Source organism: Gopherus flavomarginatus, chromosome 21, assembly GCF_025201925.1.
Source record: "Gopherus flavomarginatus isolate rGopFla2 chromosome 21, rGopFla2.mat.asm, whole genome shotgun sequence".
Lineage (NCBI taxonomy): Eukaryota > Metazoa > Chordata > Testudines > Testudinidae > Gopherus > Gopherus flavomarginatus.
Window position 1 is genome coordinate 18,055,465 of NC_066637.1, and position 18,283 is coordinate 18,073,747.

General features: G+C 53.5%; 1 protein-coding gene across 7 annotated transcripts in view; it reads right to left on the reverse strand.

The window, feature by feature from the left end:
* Nucleotides 1-1,339: 1,339 nt before the first annotated feature.
* Nucleotides 1,340-18,283, reverse strand: part of FBLIM1 (filamin binding LIM protein 1) — a 55,358-nt gene continuing 38,414 nt past the window's right edge. For 6 of the 7 annotated variants that reach the window (XM_050931234.1, XM_050931232.1, XM_050931236.1 and 3 more), the window contains 8 exons: nucleotides 16,829-17,003; nucleotides 16,382-16,676; nucleotides 12,970-13,145; nucleotides 9,364-9,490; nucleotides 8,111-8,277; nucleotides 6,613-6,791; nucleotides 5,607-5,724; nucleotides 1,340-4,000 (listed from right to left, as the gene is read on the reverse strand). In XM_050931234.1, the coding sequence (XP_050787191.1) occupies nucleotides 3,887-4,000; nucleotides 5,607-5,724; nucleotides 6,613-6,791; nucleotides 8,111-8,277; nucleotides 9,364-9,490; nucleotides 12,970-13,145; nucleotides 16,382-16,676; nucleotides 16,829-17,003 (1,351 nt within the window). In that variant the 3' untranslated portion in view covers nucleotides 1,340-3,886. The remainder of the gene's footprint in view (nucleotides 4,001-5,606; nucleotides 5,725-6,612; nucleotides 6,792-8,110; nucleotides 8,278-9,363; nucleotides 9,491-12,969; nucleotides 13,146-16,381; nucleotides 16,677-16,828; nucleotides 17,004-18,283) is intronic. The other variant, XM_050931237.1, reaches the window with a different exon arrangement.

The following is an 18,283-nucleotide window of genomic DNA, read 5'->3' on the forward strand; positions in this document are numbered from 1 at the left end:
TGTAATGATACCTTACAAGAGACCTTTTGCATGAAGCATATTCCAGTTACATTATATTCCCTCATTACCATATTGTTAGCATGTGAACAATGGCTGCTACCTGTAAGTTCTGAGTAATGCATGGACATGTGACTTGCCCATGTGACTCCAAAATTCCATCTTGTAGCTGGGCTTCTATACAGGGGGAGGCAGGGGTGTCAACCCACAAGACAGTCTATTTAGACCCCTGGGAGACCCCTCCGTTTTGTCTTCAGCTGGCTCAAGGGAGAGCCTCTCCACCCCCAAAGGATGCCTGAAAAAAACTGGAACAAAGGACAATAACCACAGTGGTGTGAGTGATTGCTGGACCCAGACTAGAAGGAGACTAGTCTGTAAAAGGAAGCTTATTGGAACTCCTCTGAGGGTGAGGTTTTATCTGTATTCAGTTTTCTTACTGTGTTAGGCATAGACTTGTGTGTTCTATTTTATTTGGCTTGGTAATTCACTTTGTTCCATCTGTCACTACTTGGAACCACTTAAATCCTACTTTCTGTATTTAATAAAATCACTTTTTACTTATTACTTACCCCAGAGTATGTATTAATACCTGGCGGGGGAGGCAAACAGCTGTGCATCTCTCTCTATCAGTGTTATAGAGGGCAAACAATTTATGAGTTTACCCTGTATAACCTTTGTACAGGGTAAAACAGATTTATTTGGGTTTGGACCCCACCGGGAGTTGGGCACCTGAGTGTTGAAGACAGGAACACTTCTTAAGCTGCTTTCAGTTAAGCTTGCAGTTTGTGGTATGTGGTTCAGACCTGGGTCTGTGTTTGTGGCCGGCAAGTGTGTCTGGCACAACCAGGCAGGGCTCCAGAGTCCCAAGCTGGCAGGGGAAGCAGGGGCAGAAGTAGTCTTGGCACATCAGTTGGCAGACCCAAGGGGGTTTCTATGATCCAACCCGTCACAGCACCTTTCTTAAAAAGGGAGAAAACCGGCTATCTGCGCCGGCACTGGAGTGCCTGTAAAGCTGTATGGAATACAGGTTACCACTGGCAAGAAGCATGTTTAAACACTAGTTCTGATCCTGGTATAGACAGGACTTTGGTGCTAATACCCAGAGCAAGTACCTAAACCACGCCCATTCCCCACTAGCAAAAGAACGGAAAGAGCGTCGTCCATGGTCTGAGTGCTGTGTAGCTGCTGACAGAAGCTCCATCAGTTCCGAATTCTCAATTATTCCTTTTGAACTGCAAAGGCTTGTCAACACAGGGACCCTCAGGAAAGGTAATCCAAAGAAGTGAATTAAGATACACTGAATTAAGGTCTCTTTAATTCTGAAAAGAGTGTCCACACAGGGTTTTAATACAGGTTTAACTAATCCCCTTCAAATTCAACCATTTATTAATTCAGATTAACTTTCATGAGCATCCCCCGGAAGAGAAGCCCTAAATTTCATCAGTTTCCAAAAATAAAGCCCCAGGAAAATGAGCATGTACAATTACTTTCAACGAGCGGAAACTCTTCCTGCCAATAATTTACAGTTCTTCTGTGGGGTTTCCCCGAACTCCACAGCCATTTTGCTCAGGGAGTGTTCCACTGCCTATCAAAGCAGCTTAATTTCACAGTGTCACTGCTACTTACGGACAGTGATCATCACAACCAAGGTCCCAAGTTCTTTTCTCTTGAGGAGTGTTGACGAGGACAGGAGGAACGGCGCCGCTGAATGGAACCAGCTAATGGTCCTGCCTAGAATGCTGGATTCTCTTGGCGGTTGAGCCCAGTGCAACAAGCGTGGTCTCCTGGCCTCCCTGTTTAGCCTGGAGCACAAAGCTAAGGGGACCCCATGGAAGTGAGGAAGGGCTCTTTAAGAGGCCATGCACAGCACTGCTACGATTCCTCCTCTCATTTAAATATCTTTTCAGATAGTCCTTACTGCTCCCCCTCCATGACGTGCCGCTGGTTAAAATCCCACCCCTGAAAGGAGAGGAGAGGCTGGTGGAGTTCCATCTCTCACCAGCTGTCGCTGAGTAACCAATGCTCAAAATAACCACCAAAGAGCAAACTGTGAGCCTTTGGCAGCGTAACGTGGGACACTGCAGGTAATTTTCCAGGGTGAGGATCCTCCCCACAATGGTCCATTTCCCCTCCCGCCCATTTCAAATGGCACTTGTTTAACATTGTGCCGTATGGATCAATACACTTATGGCAGCATCCACCAATGATCACCATCCCCAAGCTCTTATTTAGCACTTTTCATCAGTAGAATTCAAAGCACTTTACACAGAAGATCAGTCTCATCATCCCCATTTCACAGATGGGGAAACTGAGGAACAAAAAGGCAAAGTCACCCAGCAGGCCAGGGACAGTTCAGACGAGAACCCAGCTCTCCTGAAGTCCAGTCCAGTGCGCTACCCACTAGGAAACACACCCATCAGGCTTACCAGGACCTTTTTGGCTTAGTGATACTGCTCTCTTCTTGGACTACAGTTGAGAATGGTGTTTTGATTTAGACGGGGAAAGAAATGAGCTGCTCCCCTCGGAGAGCACCCCCATTCCCACAAGCCAGAGGGTTTATCCCAGGCAAGGGATGTTAAAATACCAGCAGCCCATCAGCTGCCCTCTCCTAGTTGGGGATCTTGTATCTGGCGTCATTTCATGATGCTGGCACGAAAGACGTGTGATTGGCCACCGGCAGATGAGAGAGAATCCAGCGTCTTGGCTTGCTTTAGGGAAGCTGGTGGGGTGGTGTATTAGTCAAATCCTTAAACAACGCGGAATTCTTTCCACTCCCAGCCCCCAGGTTGTGTCATGACTCACAGCCTGCGTCCATTCACCACAGAGATGAAACTGCACATCCAGGAATACCAGGAGTCAATTCCAGAATCATGGCTCCAGCAATTCTATGTGCACAGAGCCAGTGGGTTGTCTGGCGCAGATCTGCAGGCAGCTACATCTGATATTTGTCACTGAGTCACCGCAGCATTTCAGGAGACAGGATCTTAATTAGGGGCCGATCCTGCAGCCTTCGCTCCCTCAAGTTAAGACCTGAAGGCTCAGGCCCCAGGTTGCCCCCAGTACAGTGTCATTTTCAGAATGCAGAGTGGTGTTCAGCAGCTGCTGTACAACCTCTTTGGCACACTGCTGGGTCATAATTCACAGCACTATTGCGGGGTGCAGTAAAGCAGAAGACGGTGTGTGTATATCTGACCTGGCTCTGTGGGTAAAAGTCACTCCTGGGCAGAAGGCCAGTAAAAACGTACGCACTGCTTAGGTCCTACATTAGCCCTACTTTGAGGGTGCACTGGCCTTCTGCCCAGGGGTGGCCTTCATGCAGTTTTAGCATCGACCACTGTGCGGGCCCCTTCCCTTGCCGTGCTCCCAGAGCTGATAGCACAGTGCTGTCCCCCAGCCCTCTGCAGTTTAGTAAGATCCTCCCGAGTCTTAACTTAAAGTAGCAGGGGAGTTATTTACACAGTGCGGAGACAGAGCCCTGCCTGCTTTGAGATATCATTTTAATCAATCTCACTCATCCCATCAGCAGCTGCTGGTTTGCCGGGGTGCGTCCCTCATCACAGGCACTGAGCCATTTGAGGGCAGAGGAAGCCAGCTGGCATAGCCTTGGAAGATAAGCACAGCCAGACTGGAGGGAAAGAGATAAGAAGAATGTTCCAGGGCCACCTCTCAGGGCTGGTGGCATGGCTGATTAGGAAGCAGCGTGGTAGGACCTTGCTGCTAAAGCTCAGAGCTACTAATATGGTCCTACCATAAGGGAGACAGTCAGGACAGAAAGTTGGACATTAGTGAATGTAGAGGATAAGAATACTGTTGCCGTAGTACAGAGATTCGGCTCATCTCAGCCATGTGACTGCATCCACGGTTTGCTGGGGAAGCCCGCCTGGCTCTCTCAGCAGAACGATTCGTTCTTCTGTTTGATGTGACAGGGCTTGCAGAGGACGTGGCTGCCCAAGGGGTAGCAGCCGTTCTCCTCTGGCTCGGTGGACAGGGGAATCCTGCAGTTCTGTGAGGAAGAAAGTATGTCAATCGAAAGTCAGTCAAAACCGGAGTCATTTCTAAAGCCTCAAGCATCACGGGAATTTCTTTCCTTTGCTGGCCACACGCTACTTCGGTTTTCTCACTTTCATTCACTGGGAACTCCATGAGCAAGCCCCATTGCTTCCAGTACATGTAGTGCTCCCAGCACCTTCTCCTGCGGACTCGCTAGCTCATCCCCCACATTCATCAGTTTCAACCAGCCTGTTGCATCCTGGCCATGACACCCAGACCGTCAGGCCACTGAGATTCTGCCTGGGCGTGAGGAGCTGGGCCCCAAACCCCTCCTGCACTGGAGGAATTCAATTAAACCCTGTGCAGTGAGGCCACAGACGGTAGCAGCTCCCATGCCCCACTCTGTGAGGTAGCAGCAGATGTGCTGGTCTTGGAACATGGCCGGGAACCTGCCACCTCCAGGGGCAGGCACCCAGCTCCACGGACCCAGCCACCTCCAGGGGCACCCTGCACACACCCAGCTGGGCACCCTGCACACACCTAGCTGGGCACCCGCCCCCTCCCAGGGCAGGGACCCAGCTCCATGGACCCAATCATCCCCAGGAGCACCCTGCACACACCCAGCTGGGCACCCTGCACACACCTAGCTGGGCACCCACCCCCTCCTGGGGCAGGCACCCAGCTCCATGGACCCAACCATCCCCAGGGGCACGCTGCATGCACCCAGCCGGGCACCCGCCACCTCTGGGAACATGCTTCACATGCTCAGCCGGGCACCCGCCGCCTCCAGAGACATGCTCCACGCACCCAGCTGGGCACCCGCTGCCTCCAGGGGCAGGCACCCAGCTCCACAGACCCAGCCACCTCCCAGGCCACACTCCATGCACCCAGAGAGGCACCCACCACCTCCCGGGACATGCTCCCCGCACCCAGACGGGCACCTGCCACCTCCAGAGGCACCCTCTCCGCACCCAGCTGGGCACCTGCCACCTCCCGGGGCATGCTCCCCGCATCCAGCCGGGCACCCGCCGCCTCCCGAGGCACCCTCCACGCACCCAGCTGGGCTCCCGCCGCCTCCTGGGACACGCTCCACACGCCCAGCCAGGCACCCGCTGCCTCCTGGGACACGCTCCACACACCCAGCCGAGTACAAGGGGTGGGTGCTCAGTAAAGCCAGCCCGCGGCAGAACCAAGAGGGGTTCCTGGAGCTCTCTGAACTGTGTGTGTTGCAGAGAGGAGGGGAGTGAAAATATTCTGAAAGCATCCCCGTTCGCCTGCATGTCTGAGCAATGGCTTGGCCACAGGAAGTGACGTGGCAGTGAGCAACCTGCTTAGTTCTCCAATAACCCACGGAGAGAACCTATGTTTGTGGAATAAAATCCTGTTTGTTTGGGGCTGCCTCTGGGTGGTTTCTAGGATTGGGTGACCAGACAGCAAGTTTGAAAAGTTGGGACGGGGGTGGAGGGTAATAGGAGCCTATATAAGAAAAAGCCCCCAAAATCAGGGCAGTCCCTATAAAATCAGGACATCTGGTCACTCTATTCTAGGCCTTTACACTCTCCGCCACCAAGAGTTTATTTAAAAAATAAAAAAATCAGCAGCATCCCAGCAGGACCTACCTCACAGCAATAGCAGTTTTCGTGGAAGCTTCGCCCCATGCATTCTATCCTGTAGGCATCTTTCCCCTCCTGTGGGATGATGGGTGTCTCACAGACGCTGCAGATGGAGGCGTACTTCCTGATGAAACAAACAGCCAACCTCTCATGCCACAGCAGTTGCCACGCCAATTAGTTGCAGCAATTCCCAGCACAATTTAAAGCTAGATCCATGTCACTTTACACGGCTTCTGTATTTCTACACGTGAGACGGAAATGGCAGACGCACTGGAATGAACTGGTTGCCAGGTGAAGCTTTCCAGTAAATCACTTGTGGCCCTGTCCCTGCTCCCTTTACACTAGCTTTACACTGGTGCAACTCTGCTGATGACGACACCAGCGTGATTGAGAGGAGAGTCAGCCCCGGGGTGCTTAGGAATACTGCAGTGTAAACTAGCCGGGGGTGAATAGCGGGGACATTGAAGGGGGAAACTGAGCAAAAAAAAAAAATTAAGTCCTGCACACAAGACACAAAGTGAAGGATGCAATCCTGCAAAGCATCCTTGCAGCAAAGGGCCGTTACTCACACTGGCGGCATCGCAGGGCCCAGATGAAATGCTACCACGGGGGTGAATGGAAGATTCTGATTGGGTGTCGCTCACCCCCACTTTGCCCAGGGGAATAACGCCTCCCTGAGATGCAAAGTGGGGGAGAATTGGGTCATTGCACCTGCAGGCTTGGCATCCAGCCCTGCTCCCATTGCTTCCGTAGGAGAAAGAGCAGCATGCTAAGGAGGCACTCCTCAGGCAAAGAGCCCTGTTGAAGCCTGGGGGATGAATTGAGTGAGTAAAGGCTACTTGCTGGAGGGAAGGTTTGCAGGATTGGGCCCTTCAGGTTGTCTCACGTGCGCAAGACTTACCTTTGGAACAGAATTGGGCCCTCTGAGCTGAAGAGGAGGGTAGTTTAGGTGCAGAGGCGAATTCGCTCTAGCTTTCTACCCCTCCGACGTGCCACTTATAACATATCGCACCTGTAGAAATCATCCACGCAGTGCACCTCGTTCTGGTCATTCACGGCAAAGCTCTCGTCCCCGATGCTCCGGCCACACACGGAGCACATGAAACACTCGGGGTGGTACCCGTTCCCCAAGGCGCGGACGATGTGCTCCAGGATCAGACCTTGGCACTTGGCACATTTCTCCAGTGTGTCCTGCGGGAAGGGGAGAGGCAGATAAAGCGCAGAAACCGGAAGTGGATGGTACCATTCACCCCTCGCTGCGCCCTCAATGCAGCCCTCACCTACGCAGTGAGGGAGGTAGTCCAGGCCAGAGAGCTGGGAGGAACCAGAGTTCAATGCTGTGCATGGTCTCAGAGACGCTCCTGGCACAGTGGCAGAGCCATTCAGGTCTCCACGCTAGAAGCTGCCTGCCAAGCCTCATGGCTCTATGGTCACCGCAGCCAATGCAAGACTGCAGCCTTTGCTGCTTCGCAATGAACGACGTGAATAGAAAGGAAACACTCCCAGGACACAAATGTCCTTCTGGCCTGTAGCCATGAGAATCCCTGGCCTTCCTGTAGCACTTTTCTACAAAGTATTTCCAAGCCCATTCCGGAACATTCATAAATTAAGTGCATATTGGCTCTATTTTGCAAGGGGTTAAAGTTAAGGCCCAGTCATCTAGATCCAGATTTCCAAAAGCAGTCTGGATCAGGGCTGGCCAATGGCACGAACCTTGGGCCTGATTTTCAGAGCGCTGAAGCTGAAGACACTCAGTGCCACTGAAAACCAAAGCCGCGGTGCCTCAAGCTGAGCTGCCAGAACTGGGGGCGCACAGAGCAAGAGCCACTTCTGGAAACGCTGACCTACACAACTTGCTGTAGGTGACACAGAGCTGGGGGGCGGGGGAACGTGATGGGCCTGACTCCCAGTCCCCAGCTCTCAGCACCAGGCACGTTCCCTGGTTTAGATCTGCTTGGGACTGATCCTCAGGTTAATCTACCCCTCAACTCCTCAGAGAATCATAGAATAGCAGGGTTGGAATAAGCTTCAGGAGGTATCTAGTCCAACCCCCTGCTCAAAGCAGGACCAACACCAACTAAATCATCCCAGCCAGGGCTTTGTCAAGCTGGGCCTTAAAAACCTCAAAGGAAGGAGATTCCACCACCTCCCTAGGGAACCCATTCCAGTGCTTCACCACCCTCCAAGTGAAAAAGCTTTTCCTAATATCCAACCTAGACCTCCCCCTCTATCTTCCTGAAGATCCTGGGAGTTGAGACCACCCCGCATCCCACAGGATCAGGCCCTTGTTCTGTAAAGCCCTGTGCCTGGGCCAGTATTGGTGGCATTACAAAGATGGGTTTTCCCAGAGTAGGGCACTTCTGTATTTGAGGGACCCTTGCAGGTTGGCTAGTCTTGCCGAACTCTGAACCCCTCCTACTTCCCCAGGGGCTCCCTCGGAAGCCGGATTTGACTCCTGAGAACAGAATGACATTGGCCTCTTGGGATGGCCAGGAGCCAGTTGCGCTGACCTTGTAGCAAGAGTTACACATTGGCCGGCCCTCTTTCTGGTAGTAGCGCTGCCCCGCTAGCCGGCCGTGGCACGTCCGGCACGTGAAGCATTCCGCGTGGTACTGTTTGTTCATGGCTTCTATGGTCGGGGTCCGGGGGGCAATGGCCTTGTGGCAGAAGGCACAGACTGGAAGAAAGAACCAAGTCACTTTGCTATGGCCAAGGAGCTTCCATTGGACAGTAAATCACCAGGCACCTGCCAGTCAGAAGCTGCATAGAGCTCACGGGGGGAGGGGAATGGTGGCAGCATGGGGATAAAGCCAGGCTTCAGGACTGGTCTTGTATATTTTGTAGAGGGCGTGAGGATCACCTACGAATGCACCAGTGTCTTCAATCCCCCACCTCCCCCTCTCCTCCAATCATGGGCCCCAGCACCAGCCAAGCTCCTCCCCCACCAGTACTCCCCACATTGTGAGGTTCCTGCTACCCCTCGTCCCGTCCCCAGGCTCCCAATGCCCCCTCCCCCAACAGCCTTGCTGCCACTCCCAGCCCTGGTTCTGCCTGCTTGCTGGGCACAGACCGGACACACCGCCCCCTGCACAGGTTATGATTAACATTTGCATTTGATTAGCACCCAGAGGCTAATCAGGGCCCTGCTGTGCTGGGTGCGGTACAAACACAGCGGAAGGGATGGTAGGCCCTGCTCTGCTGGGCATTTTCCTATGGGTTCCACAAGGGTCTGTACTCCAGCCCTTACGCCGCCAGCTGTGTAACTCCATTTGATAGGCTCTTCAGTTCGTATCCCTGAGCTAACTAGACATTCTCAGCACGGCTGCCCTTTCTCCCTGCAGCTCCCCATTCACACCAATGGCCGGGACTCTGCCTGAGAAACTCCTTTGCTTAAACGCTCTGTGCGTCTGGGGACAGGAGAGCGCTGCTGGGAGCTAGCAAAACCCGATCCTTCCATTAGTGCATGATCGGGCCTTGCTAACAACTAGGTGAATGCAGCCCCACTGAAGTCAGAATTGAGCCCTGTAGGGACAGTTGGGATCTGGTAGACAGAACATGAAGCTGGGGATCCTGGCAACCTGGCGTTGACTCTGCCGCTGACTCACTGCGTGGGCTTGGTTAAGTCACTTATCACCATACCTCAGTTTCACCATCTGCAAAATGGGGATAGTAAAGCACACGCAGCTTTGCAAAGCATGATGGGATCTATGGAGGTCAAGTGCTGTCAAAGAGCAAAATATTATTAACGGACTCTGGCAGTTACCTGTGGAAATGTCTCTTTCCAGGTGCCCATTCACGTTCTGTTTCGGGGCCTGGCGCTCATCCACTTGCACCAGACTGGTCGGCTGGATTTTATGCTGCCTCGGTTCCGCTGGGAACGTGGAGGAGGCCTGATGAAGAGGAAAAAGGGCATTCTGAGCTGGGGCGGGCATCTCGCTGAGGCTTTGCGAGGGCTCCGTTGTGCTTTGGTGCAAACCCAGCTTGGCTAACAACTGCAGCATTCTGGGCCTGTGATGGCAGGTGGGAGACGATGGGGTTTGAATCATGCTGGCTCTGAAGGCTCCCAGACAGACACGCCAGCATTGGGCCAGCCCGGGCCCTGCACATACACACAGCGAGAGACCGTTCCTGCCCCCGAGAGTGCAAAGTCTAAATAGCCAAGACAGACAAAGGGGAGGAGAAAGCAAGTATCATTAACCTCCATTTACAGATGGAGACACTGAGGCACAGTGCGGGTATTTTGTTTTAAATAACTTGCCCAAGATTGCCTAGGAAATCCAGTTGTTGAACCCAGCTCTCCATATCCCAGCCCTGCCCTCGCCACAAGACCATCCTTCTTCTCATCTCAGAAAGTCACTGACTCCCAGTGGGCACAGATTTGCATTGACGGTAGAAATAACCACCATAAACAGACAGACTCTTCTCATCCTTGGGTAACCCCATTGATTTCACTGGAATTACACCAGGGAGGGAGGTGGCTGGAAACGTTCCTGTCTGGCTCTGTGTTTTATTTCTGCTGTTTCTAACGATGCTGGCTCCTTTATGCTCTGGGAACTGCTGTGGAGATCTGCTTGCCCAGGCTTAGGGTGGCTGCTTTTTGGAGTTTGTGCACCGTGACATCCCTGCATCTCGTCTGCACGTTTGGACGTGCTGTGATGAAACGCCATTGGGTCAGAGAATCGTACCGTAGGGCTGGACGACACCTCGAGAGGTCAGGAGGTCAGCTGGGCCAGCCCCCTGCGCGAGGCAGGAGTAAGTAAAATTAGATCGTCCCTGACAGGCATAAGCAGAACCGGGTTTACAATGGCACCAAGGCCCCAGGCCCACACTCAGAAGGGCCCCTGGTACCTGGACCATGGCCCCGCCCCCACTCCATCCAGGCTCTGCCCTGAGGCCATGCCCCCACTCGGCCTCTTCCCTCAAGGCCCCTCCCAGTCCTCTCCGCCCTCTCCTCCATTGCTCCTTTCTGCCCCCTTTCCCCTGTGCGAGCAGTGGGCAGAGCCTTGCGGGGAAAAGGCCACGTGGGGGCGAGGCCTCGTGGCAGAGCGGAGCCATGGTCCAGGCGCCAGGGCTAACAAAAGATTAATCTGACTCTGGCCATTAGTCTAGTTTATTCATAAAAATCTCCAGTGACGGGGACTCCACAACCTGCGTAGGTAACCTGTCCCAGTGCTGAACTCTCTGTAGAGCTGGGAAGGTTTCCGAATATCTAATCTAAATCTCCCTGCCTGCAGACTAAACCCCCATCACTTCTTGTCCTACCCTTGGTGGAGCTGGAGAACAACTGATCCCCATCTTTCTAACAGCCCTTAACCTATTTGAAGAGTGTTATCAGGTCCCCGCTCAGCCTTCTCTCCTCTAGACCAAACACACCAAATGTTTTCAACCTTTCTTCATAGGTCAGGTTTGCTAAACCTCTGATCATTCCTGTTGCTCTCCTCTGGGCTCTCCAATTTGTCCACAGCTTTCCTAAAATCGTGATACAACAATGCTCCATGGGCTCAGGAGATTACTGGTCACTGCACCAATAGAGGGGACATGGCATGGAGGGACACAGACAAGGCCCATGCCAAGAGCAGAAGGCGCAGAGAGAGCAGGAGAGAGAGACAAGATTGGCTGGGGCAAGTCCATAGGGCCTCGAGAATGCAGCATGCAAACAGCAAACAAGGCAACGGCCTAGCTGGAAACCTGGGTGTATGTGCAGCAGCTGATCCACCGAGAGATGGGAATCCAGGGAGCTTGGGATGGCAGAAGCAGGACGTTCACTGGCTGGAGAGGAGGAGCCAGCTGCTCTCTGCCTCAGGTGCCCTGGAGAGGGGCAGGGGATTGCTGGGCTCCTCCATACAAAGAGAGACGGCAGAGAGCCGTCGATGACAGAATCAGACTAAACATCCGCATCCTTCAGGCGCTGTTATGTTTGATCACTTTCACTGCCAAAGACGGGGAGGGAAGCGGGGAGGACATGAATATGAAGCTGACTGGACCTGTAGGGGGGGAATAAATGGCTCCCCCGTTAGCAGGGATATGCTCAGTCTTCAGAGCCAGGGAGTTTTAATGGGCAGCACCAGAGAGATGGTTGCCATAACCCTGCGGGCGAAGGCTGAGTTTGCCAGCTCACTACAGCTGCAAGGCAAATCTTGTGGGGTTTATCAGGGGAGCGAGTGGGACCTTTCCAGTAAGATATTAGGCTTGGAGGGATCTGGACAATATTTGTGCCTTGAATTTAGTGCTGATGAAAGTGAGGGACTGGATTAAACCAAGAACAGCGCAGGCTGGAGCTGTGCCGCTTCCCAGCCACAGCTCTGCCGATGTCCCTCAGTCCCAAGCCAGGCCCCTACTGTTCCACCCACAGCTCTGCCGATGCCCACGAGTACCAAATGCAGTGCAGGCAGATGTGCCGGGCCTTGATCCCCGGCAATGCGGCACGCTCCTGGGGGTGGTGCGTCCTCCCCAGAGAGTGGGGAGCACAAAGCCTCTAGGAAGCGCTCACCCTTCAGCAGGAAAGACACCTTTGTGACGCTCAGTTCCAAAGACTCTGGGATCAGATGACTGGAGGCTCTGCCCCAGTGCAGAATTTGGGCTGATTTAGCGGAACATGATCGAAACCCCAAAATAACAACAAGCAGAAGGTCGGCTTTCTGGCGCTTCTGTTCTGTGGAGACACATGCTGCCTTCTCCACAAAACGGCTGCCAGGCTGCATTAAACCACAGGCTGGGCCAGCGTCGAGTTTCTGGCAGTGTGAAGAGAGGGGCCCAGGCTCTCTGGACCTCTGCAAAGCCTGCGGGTAACACTTAAGGGCCTGATTCTCCACAGATCGCTCTGGCGCTGCACCGGCGTAACAAGGCCCTGCAGGCTTGTGTCTCTAGAGTTCAGATCTCGACACTACCCCCCTGGAGAGCAGACTCAGCACTTGGGTACGCTAGGAATTGTGACAGATTAGACAGAACAGCTGTTCAAACATACAGGAAGGGAGAAGGGGGAAATTCCTCCCTGAGCCTCCCAACCAATCAGCTTCTCTAGTGTAGTGACTCACAGGGCCATTGCCATAAGCTCCTAGCAGCTCACAATATTTGTGCATCGCGCAGTCCTCAGCATGTGTCCTCACAATGCCTCGGTGTGGCAGGACAGGACAATTACCCCATTCCACAGATGAGGGACCTGGGGCCCAGAGAGGCTAAGTGACTTGCCCCAGGTCACACAAGAAGTCTGTGGCAGAGCAAGGCTTGTCCCCCAGGTCTCCCAAGTGAGTGACGTGACCACCAGCCAGCCCTCCCTCAGGGTTCTCGATGCTGTTCTTTGGGTGCCAGGGCTAAAAACATCCAGGCAAGCCATGACACGAAACCTCCTCCTCCAACCTTCCCTCAATACCTGCCGGCTCACAGGTGAGCTCACGTGCAGCTTCTGCAGATCAGGGCAAAGCGTCTCCACCAACGGGGCGTTATGTTCATCGGACAGAAGATACGACAGAGGAGACGGCAGGGGGCTCTCTGGGTCTGAGCCTGTGGGAACATCGGTCAGGACAGGACGAGGAAAGGAGGAGAAACCTGAAACAAGCAAGGAACAAGGCTGGAGTCTGGCCTGATTAGGGTGACCAGATGTCCTGATTTTATAGGGACAGTCCTGATTTTGGGGTCTTTTTCTTATATAGGTTCCTATTACTCCCATCCTGATTTTTCACACTTGCTGTCTGGTCACCCTAGGCATGAAGTAGGGTGTATGAGGAACTCACATGCTGAGTGAAGGGGCCCTGAATCACACCAGGTTAATTTTGTGCTGGTGAACAGGGCCGGATTGAAGATTAAAATCCCTTACTTACCCCTGGGGCTGGCAGGCGTGTGTGTTTACAGCACGTGTCTCTCCCAGGCCTGCCCCTGCTCCTCTGCTGGTGACCCTGCCCAATCTCCCCCTTCGGCCCGAGAAACACGGATGCCTCCACAGGGGAAGGCAGATGGCCTCCACTTCTGTGCAGCAGAGGGGAAAGCCGTGTTTGGAGCAGGGTGCTCCCCCTTGGCCCAGGCCTTGGTGCTGGTCAAGTTTCCCAGGATTCTTGGATGGTCCTAAAGTGTCTCGCGTTGCAACAGTCTCCAGGTGGCAGTGACACCCAGGGTGTCCTGGGTGATGAAACCACTTCTAACCCAGAGCTGAAGGGCCCATTCTTATCTCTGCTGATATGAAATTAACAAAGCTGATAATTACTAACAGCGAGTAAAAGCACCCCTCCCCCCGAGCCAAGGAGCATTAGTGGTGTTGGATAATTGGCAGGAGAAAAGTAACGAATGCAGTTCCCCTGCGTAGAACATTTGTTCATCACAGCTCCTCTCCTGCTGCACACCAATGCTAGGAGCCTACATCTAGAAAACAGGGCCCGTCTGTTGGGATCAAGAGGAAACAAATGCTCATTAAAGCATAAAAGAAATCACTCCAGGCAAGGGTGCAGCCCCAGGCCAGCTGTGTCTGGGTACCGGCTTTGCTGGTTGCTTATGCTGGATCGACACCGCCAGGTGTGGGTTTGATCTTGTTTATCGGTCAGGGTTTGGTTTTGCAAAGGCTGGGTGGGATCCCACTCCCTTTGCCCCTCAGCTGAGGTAAGTCAGTGCAGCTCCAGTGAAGGAATCAGAACTAGTCCCACTCCAGCTGATGGCTCTGGTGCCCCAAATGTTTCGCTGGGGCATCGAGGGGCTTTTGGGATTAGCTGATCTCTCCTCTGTGTCCAAAGCAGCATTAGCCCCAACATCATTGAACTGCACCATCAAGATTGCAGCCATGTAGTGCGTCTTCAGCACGTGCTCTTGGCAATGCACGGGCTGTAAGTGATCACGCCACCCTCAGAGAGGACACACGCCAGGCCACTGCTGAGGACTAACGGAGGTGATCCTTCAGCTCCAGCAGTGGCTGCCTGTGCTCCAGCTAACCGAGCTCTCCTTTAGATCAAGTGGGAGAGGCCTGCGGGTCCATGTTCTGCTCCCACATGGCCTCTTTATGGACAGGGTTTGAAAAACCTACTTCCCAAAGCCAGGGGGAATTTTGGACAGGCGCTTACAGGCTGCTGGGAGCTTTGCAGGAGAGAGGAGCAGGACAGGAGGAACGTGAGCAACCCTAGCTGGGAGGTGGAGCTGCTGGACTGACTTGGTGGGTTATGGTTGATGGGCATGTTTCTCAGTCTGTGTGCGGCAGATGTGTCGTGTGTGCCCATGGGTCATTTAACAAGTGTGCACAGCTGTGCACAGCCGGGAGGGGCCATGCATTCCCAGGAACAGGAACTTCAGCAATACGTTTGCCCTGGGGAGACACGGGTGAACGAACCCAACTGGTTTCTGTGCTGGTGCCCACGGCGTTTTCACCTGGAGATACCGAGGTGGAAGGGGGTGCTAAGCTACGCTGGGCTTTGATAGTGCATCCCCACTCCCATGCTGCATGGGGCCACGGCTTGGGGGAAACGAAGGCCCTGCCTCCAAAGAATCCACTATTTTATTCAAAGGAAAATGTCTCTCGAGCTTGGGAGCGGAGGGAGGTTTGGGGGGGAGTGAAGTCAAATTGTTAGCTTCCTTCTCAGCAAATGCCCTAAAATATCTCCTCGCCTGCTGTTTGTTTGCCTTGCAGCCAACACGCAACCTGCCCACAAAGCAAACTGCCTTTACAGTGCAGCAGGCAGACCAGCTGGTTTGTCCTGGTGGCTGCAAACAGTGCTGATAACAGATCAGTGATAGAAAGCAGATGGCAGCCAGGAAGATGGGAGCTACCGGGAAGACTCATTGTCAGGTCACTAGCTGGGGGCAGGGTGGGGGAGAGATGGGCCAAGGACCCCACACTCATGCATTTCAATGTTCAAGGAAATTAACCCCCCTTCCCCTGTGGAAGCCCCTGATCCTGGTCCCAAGGGAGTTTTGTGGCTGTTGAGGGTCTGTCTGGACGGCAGCTAGGAGCAGGCTTCCCAGCACGGCTGGGACAAGTGCCAGCACACTAAAAATAGCAGCGTGGCTGCCGCAGCACAGGCAGAGGCTTGGGCGAGCTGCCCGAGGACGTGCCCAGGGGCCGGGTGGGACCGTACTTTACTAGCATGTCATGTGAGTGCTGCGGGCCTGATGCAAAGGCCCCTGAAGTCAATGGAAAGACTCGGGGCCAGGTCCTTCCTTGTTATCGGCCCCAGCGATCTGCACTGACACACACCAAAGGGGAACAGTCTCGCCTCCATTTTCTGTTCCCTCTTCCAAGCAGGGGTCTTGTCCCCTCCAGTTCGGCTCTCTAGCCCGCCAGCCCCAATGGTGGTTTGTCCCCTAGAACTCCTAGGAGCTAATTCACTTCCACGGCTGGGGCTGCCAGCTGGCCAGCCTCCCCGCTCCTGCAGCAACGCCTGGTCCTGTCCTGCACTCCCGAGGCAACCTGCTTGCGGGCTCGAAGCAAGGACCAGCAGCAGGGGGATGACGGGTCATACTGGGAGCACAGGCCAGGGGAATAGATACAGGCTCAGGCAGGAACCTGCCCCACACAAGACCACCACCTGTCCTGCCTCCCGGTGGCGGCTCCCACCACCGCCCCGGCACGGAGCCTCCAAGGCCCTCGGGCAGTAAACCACTGCCCAGGCACCATCCTGCTGGGAATGACTCCCAAGACTCTGAACTAAATCTTCCTGAATTCAGGGGTGTTTGGAATCCAGATCTGGATCCCGGCTGTGCAGCAGGAACCCGTTTCTAGTCAATTACGACCCACTCTCCCTCTGGGCCCTGTGCTGCTTGCTCTACGAACGCAATGCAGTGCAGTCTGTCCACTGCATTCATCTTACCTCCGTTGGACAAGCCCACCGGTCCAGACGAGGGCCCAGCACTGCCCAGCGTCCTGCTGCTCTGCTTGCCGGCCTGGCGGCTGCTGTTGGCCAGTTTCTTTGGTGGTGACACTTGGGGCTGGTGGGTCCCATCAGATTTCATAGCCTCCTTTGGGTGGTCTGAGCTCAGCTGACGCACATCTGGCTTTACATCTCCCTTGATGACCGTGTCCCTCCTGGGAGGAGCCAGGGTAATGTATACGGAGGAAGCAATCCTCTTCTCCATCTTCCCAGACAGCATCTTCAAGCGGGGGCTCTGCAAGGAACAGAAGCAATGAAAACAGAGCCAGGAACGGCTCTCTGTACTTGTCCAGATGCTCTCTGGTCTCCCTCTTCCAGGGGAGCATTCCACACAGCCCAGCCTAACTCCCACACCACGTGAACCCAGAGCCGTCCCCAGACAAGCACCTCCCATGCTGAGCGTCTCCTGTTCCCAGTGACCCAAGGAGACAGCGTGTGTGCCAGGGTAGCTCTTGGAGGCAATGCCCAGCTGCTCCCGAGGCGATAGAATGATTTCCTCTTTGGCTGGCACACACTCAGCGTTATTGCGCTGCACACACCCTGGCGTTCAAAGTCTTCTTTCCTGGAAAGGAAAGTCAGAAAAAAAACCACCCCAACCAACCCGTGCAGCTCGAGATCCAATGAACTGGCTTGTGACTCCAAGGGGAGTGTAGCCAAGTGTTTGAATAGCAAAGTGCTGCCAGGGCCCCGGAGAAGGGTCTCTCAACAAACAAGGTGCAAAGACCACATTCCTCACTATCCCAGGCTCCCTTCTCTATAGACAGCTGTTATTACTGAGCAGGAAGGTTGATCATTAAAGCAGGGCAACGGCCAGTTTCTGTTCTGCACCCATTTTCAAGCAGGTCCCCGTGCCTCAGTTTCCTCACCTGTAAAATGGAGATGTTGACACTGATCTACTTCACACGGCACCACAAGACTTAATTCATGTAAATCCCTTTGAGATACTCCGAGGAAAAGCGTTAGAGAGGTGGACAGACTATTATAATTGATGTTCACTTCTACAGCCCTGAAACTCAAAGGCCTCTGAATGCCTCACACGCAGGCACCGAGGCCACATAAGCTCATAAGCAAGGGAAGTGGATGGCTCAGGGCATTTGTACTAGGTCCCAGCGTGGGGGTGTTTTTGTACTGCAAAGTCACTAGTTCAAATCCAGCTGAGCTCAGTACTGAGCCGAAATTAGTAACGTAAGATATGCACAATGGACCCGAATGATACAGTGGGCTGCCTGTTGAGAGTAAAAATTAAATATTGAGCAGCGCCCTCATTCACTGTGCATTGTCCCTCCTGCCCTCTTTCACTCCAACAGGCTTGGGTCAGGCCCTAAATGAGTCAAGTGTCCTGCGGAAATAAATACATATTACTAGAAGCTGTAGCATGATGCATATGCACAAGGGGCAGAGTTAAGGTTATGTGGGCAAACTTCACATAGGCATTTCTTGACTTATAAATGCTTCACTTTGCAACCTTAATGTTCTTTTAATGTAGATTTATGTAAGGTATGATAACTACACTTAGTAGTTACATTGTGCTTTTCTTCTATAGATCTTCAGAAAGAGGGCATGTTACAAAGGAGGGCAAGTATCATTACCCCTGCTTTCCAGGTGGGGAAACTGAGGCACAGAGCAGGGAAGTGACTTACCCAAGTTCACCCAGGAGGTCAGTATCAGAGCAAGGAACAGAACCCAGGTCTCCTGAACCATGCTGCCATCCCAAAAGGGACACAAGTTCTTAACCTTGCTCAGAAGGGTGGTACTGAGGGCCCTGGCTTCCATTGACAAAAGGAGCATTCTAAAGCAGTGGGGCCTTGACATGATCAGCCCATCCTTGGGATCACGCTGCTG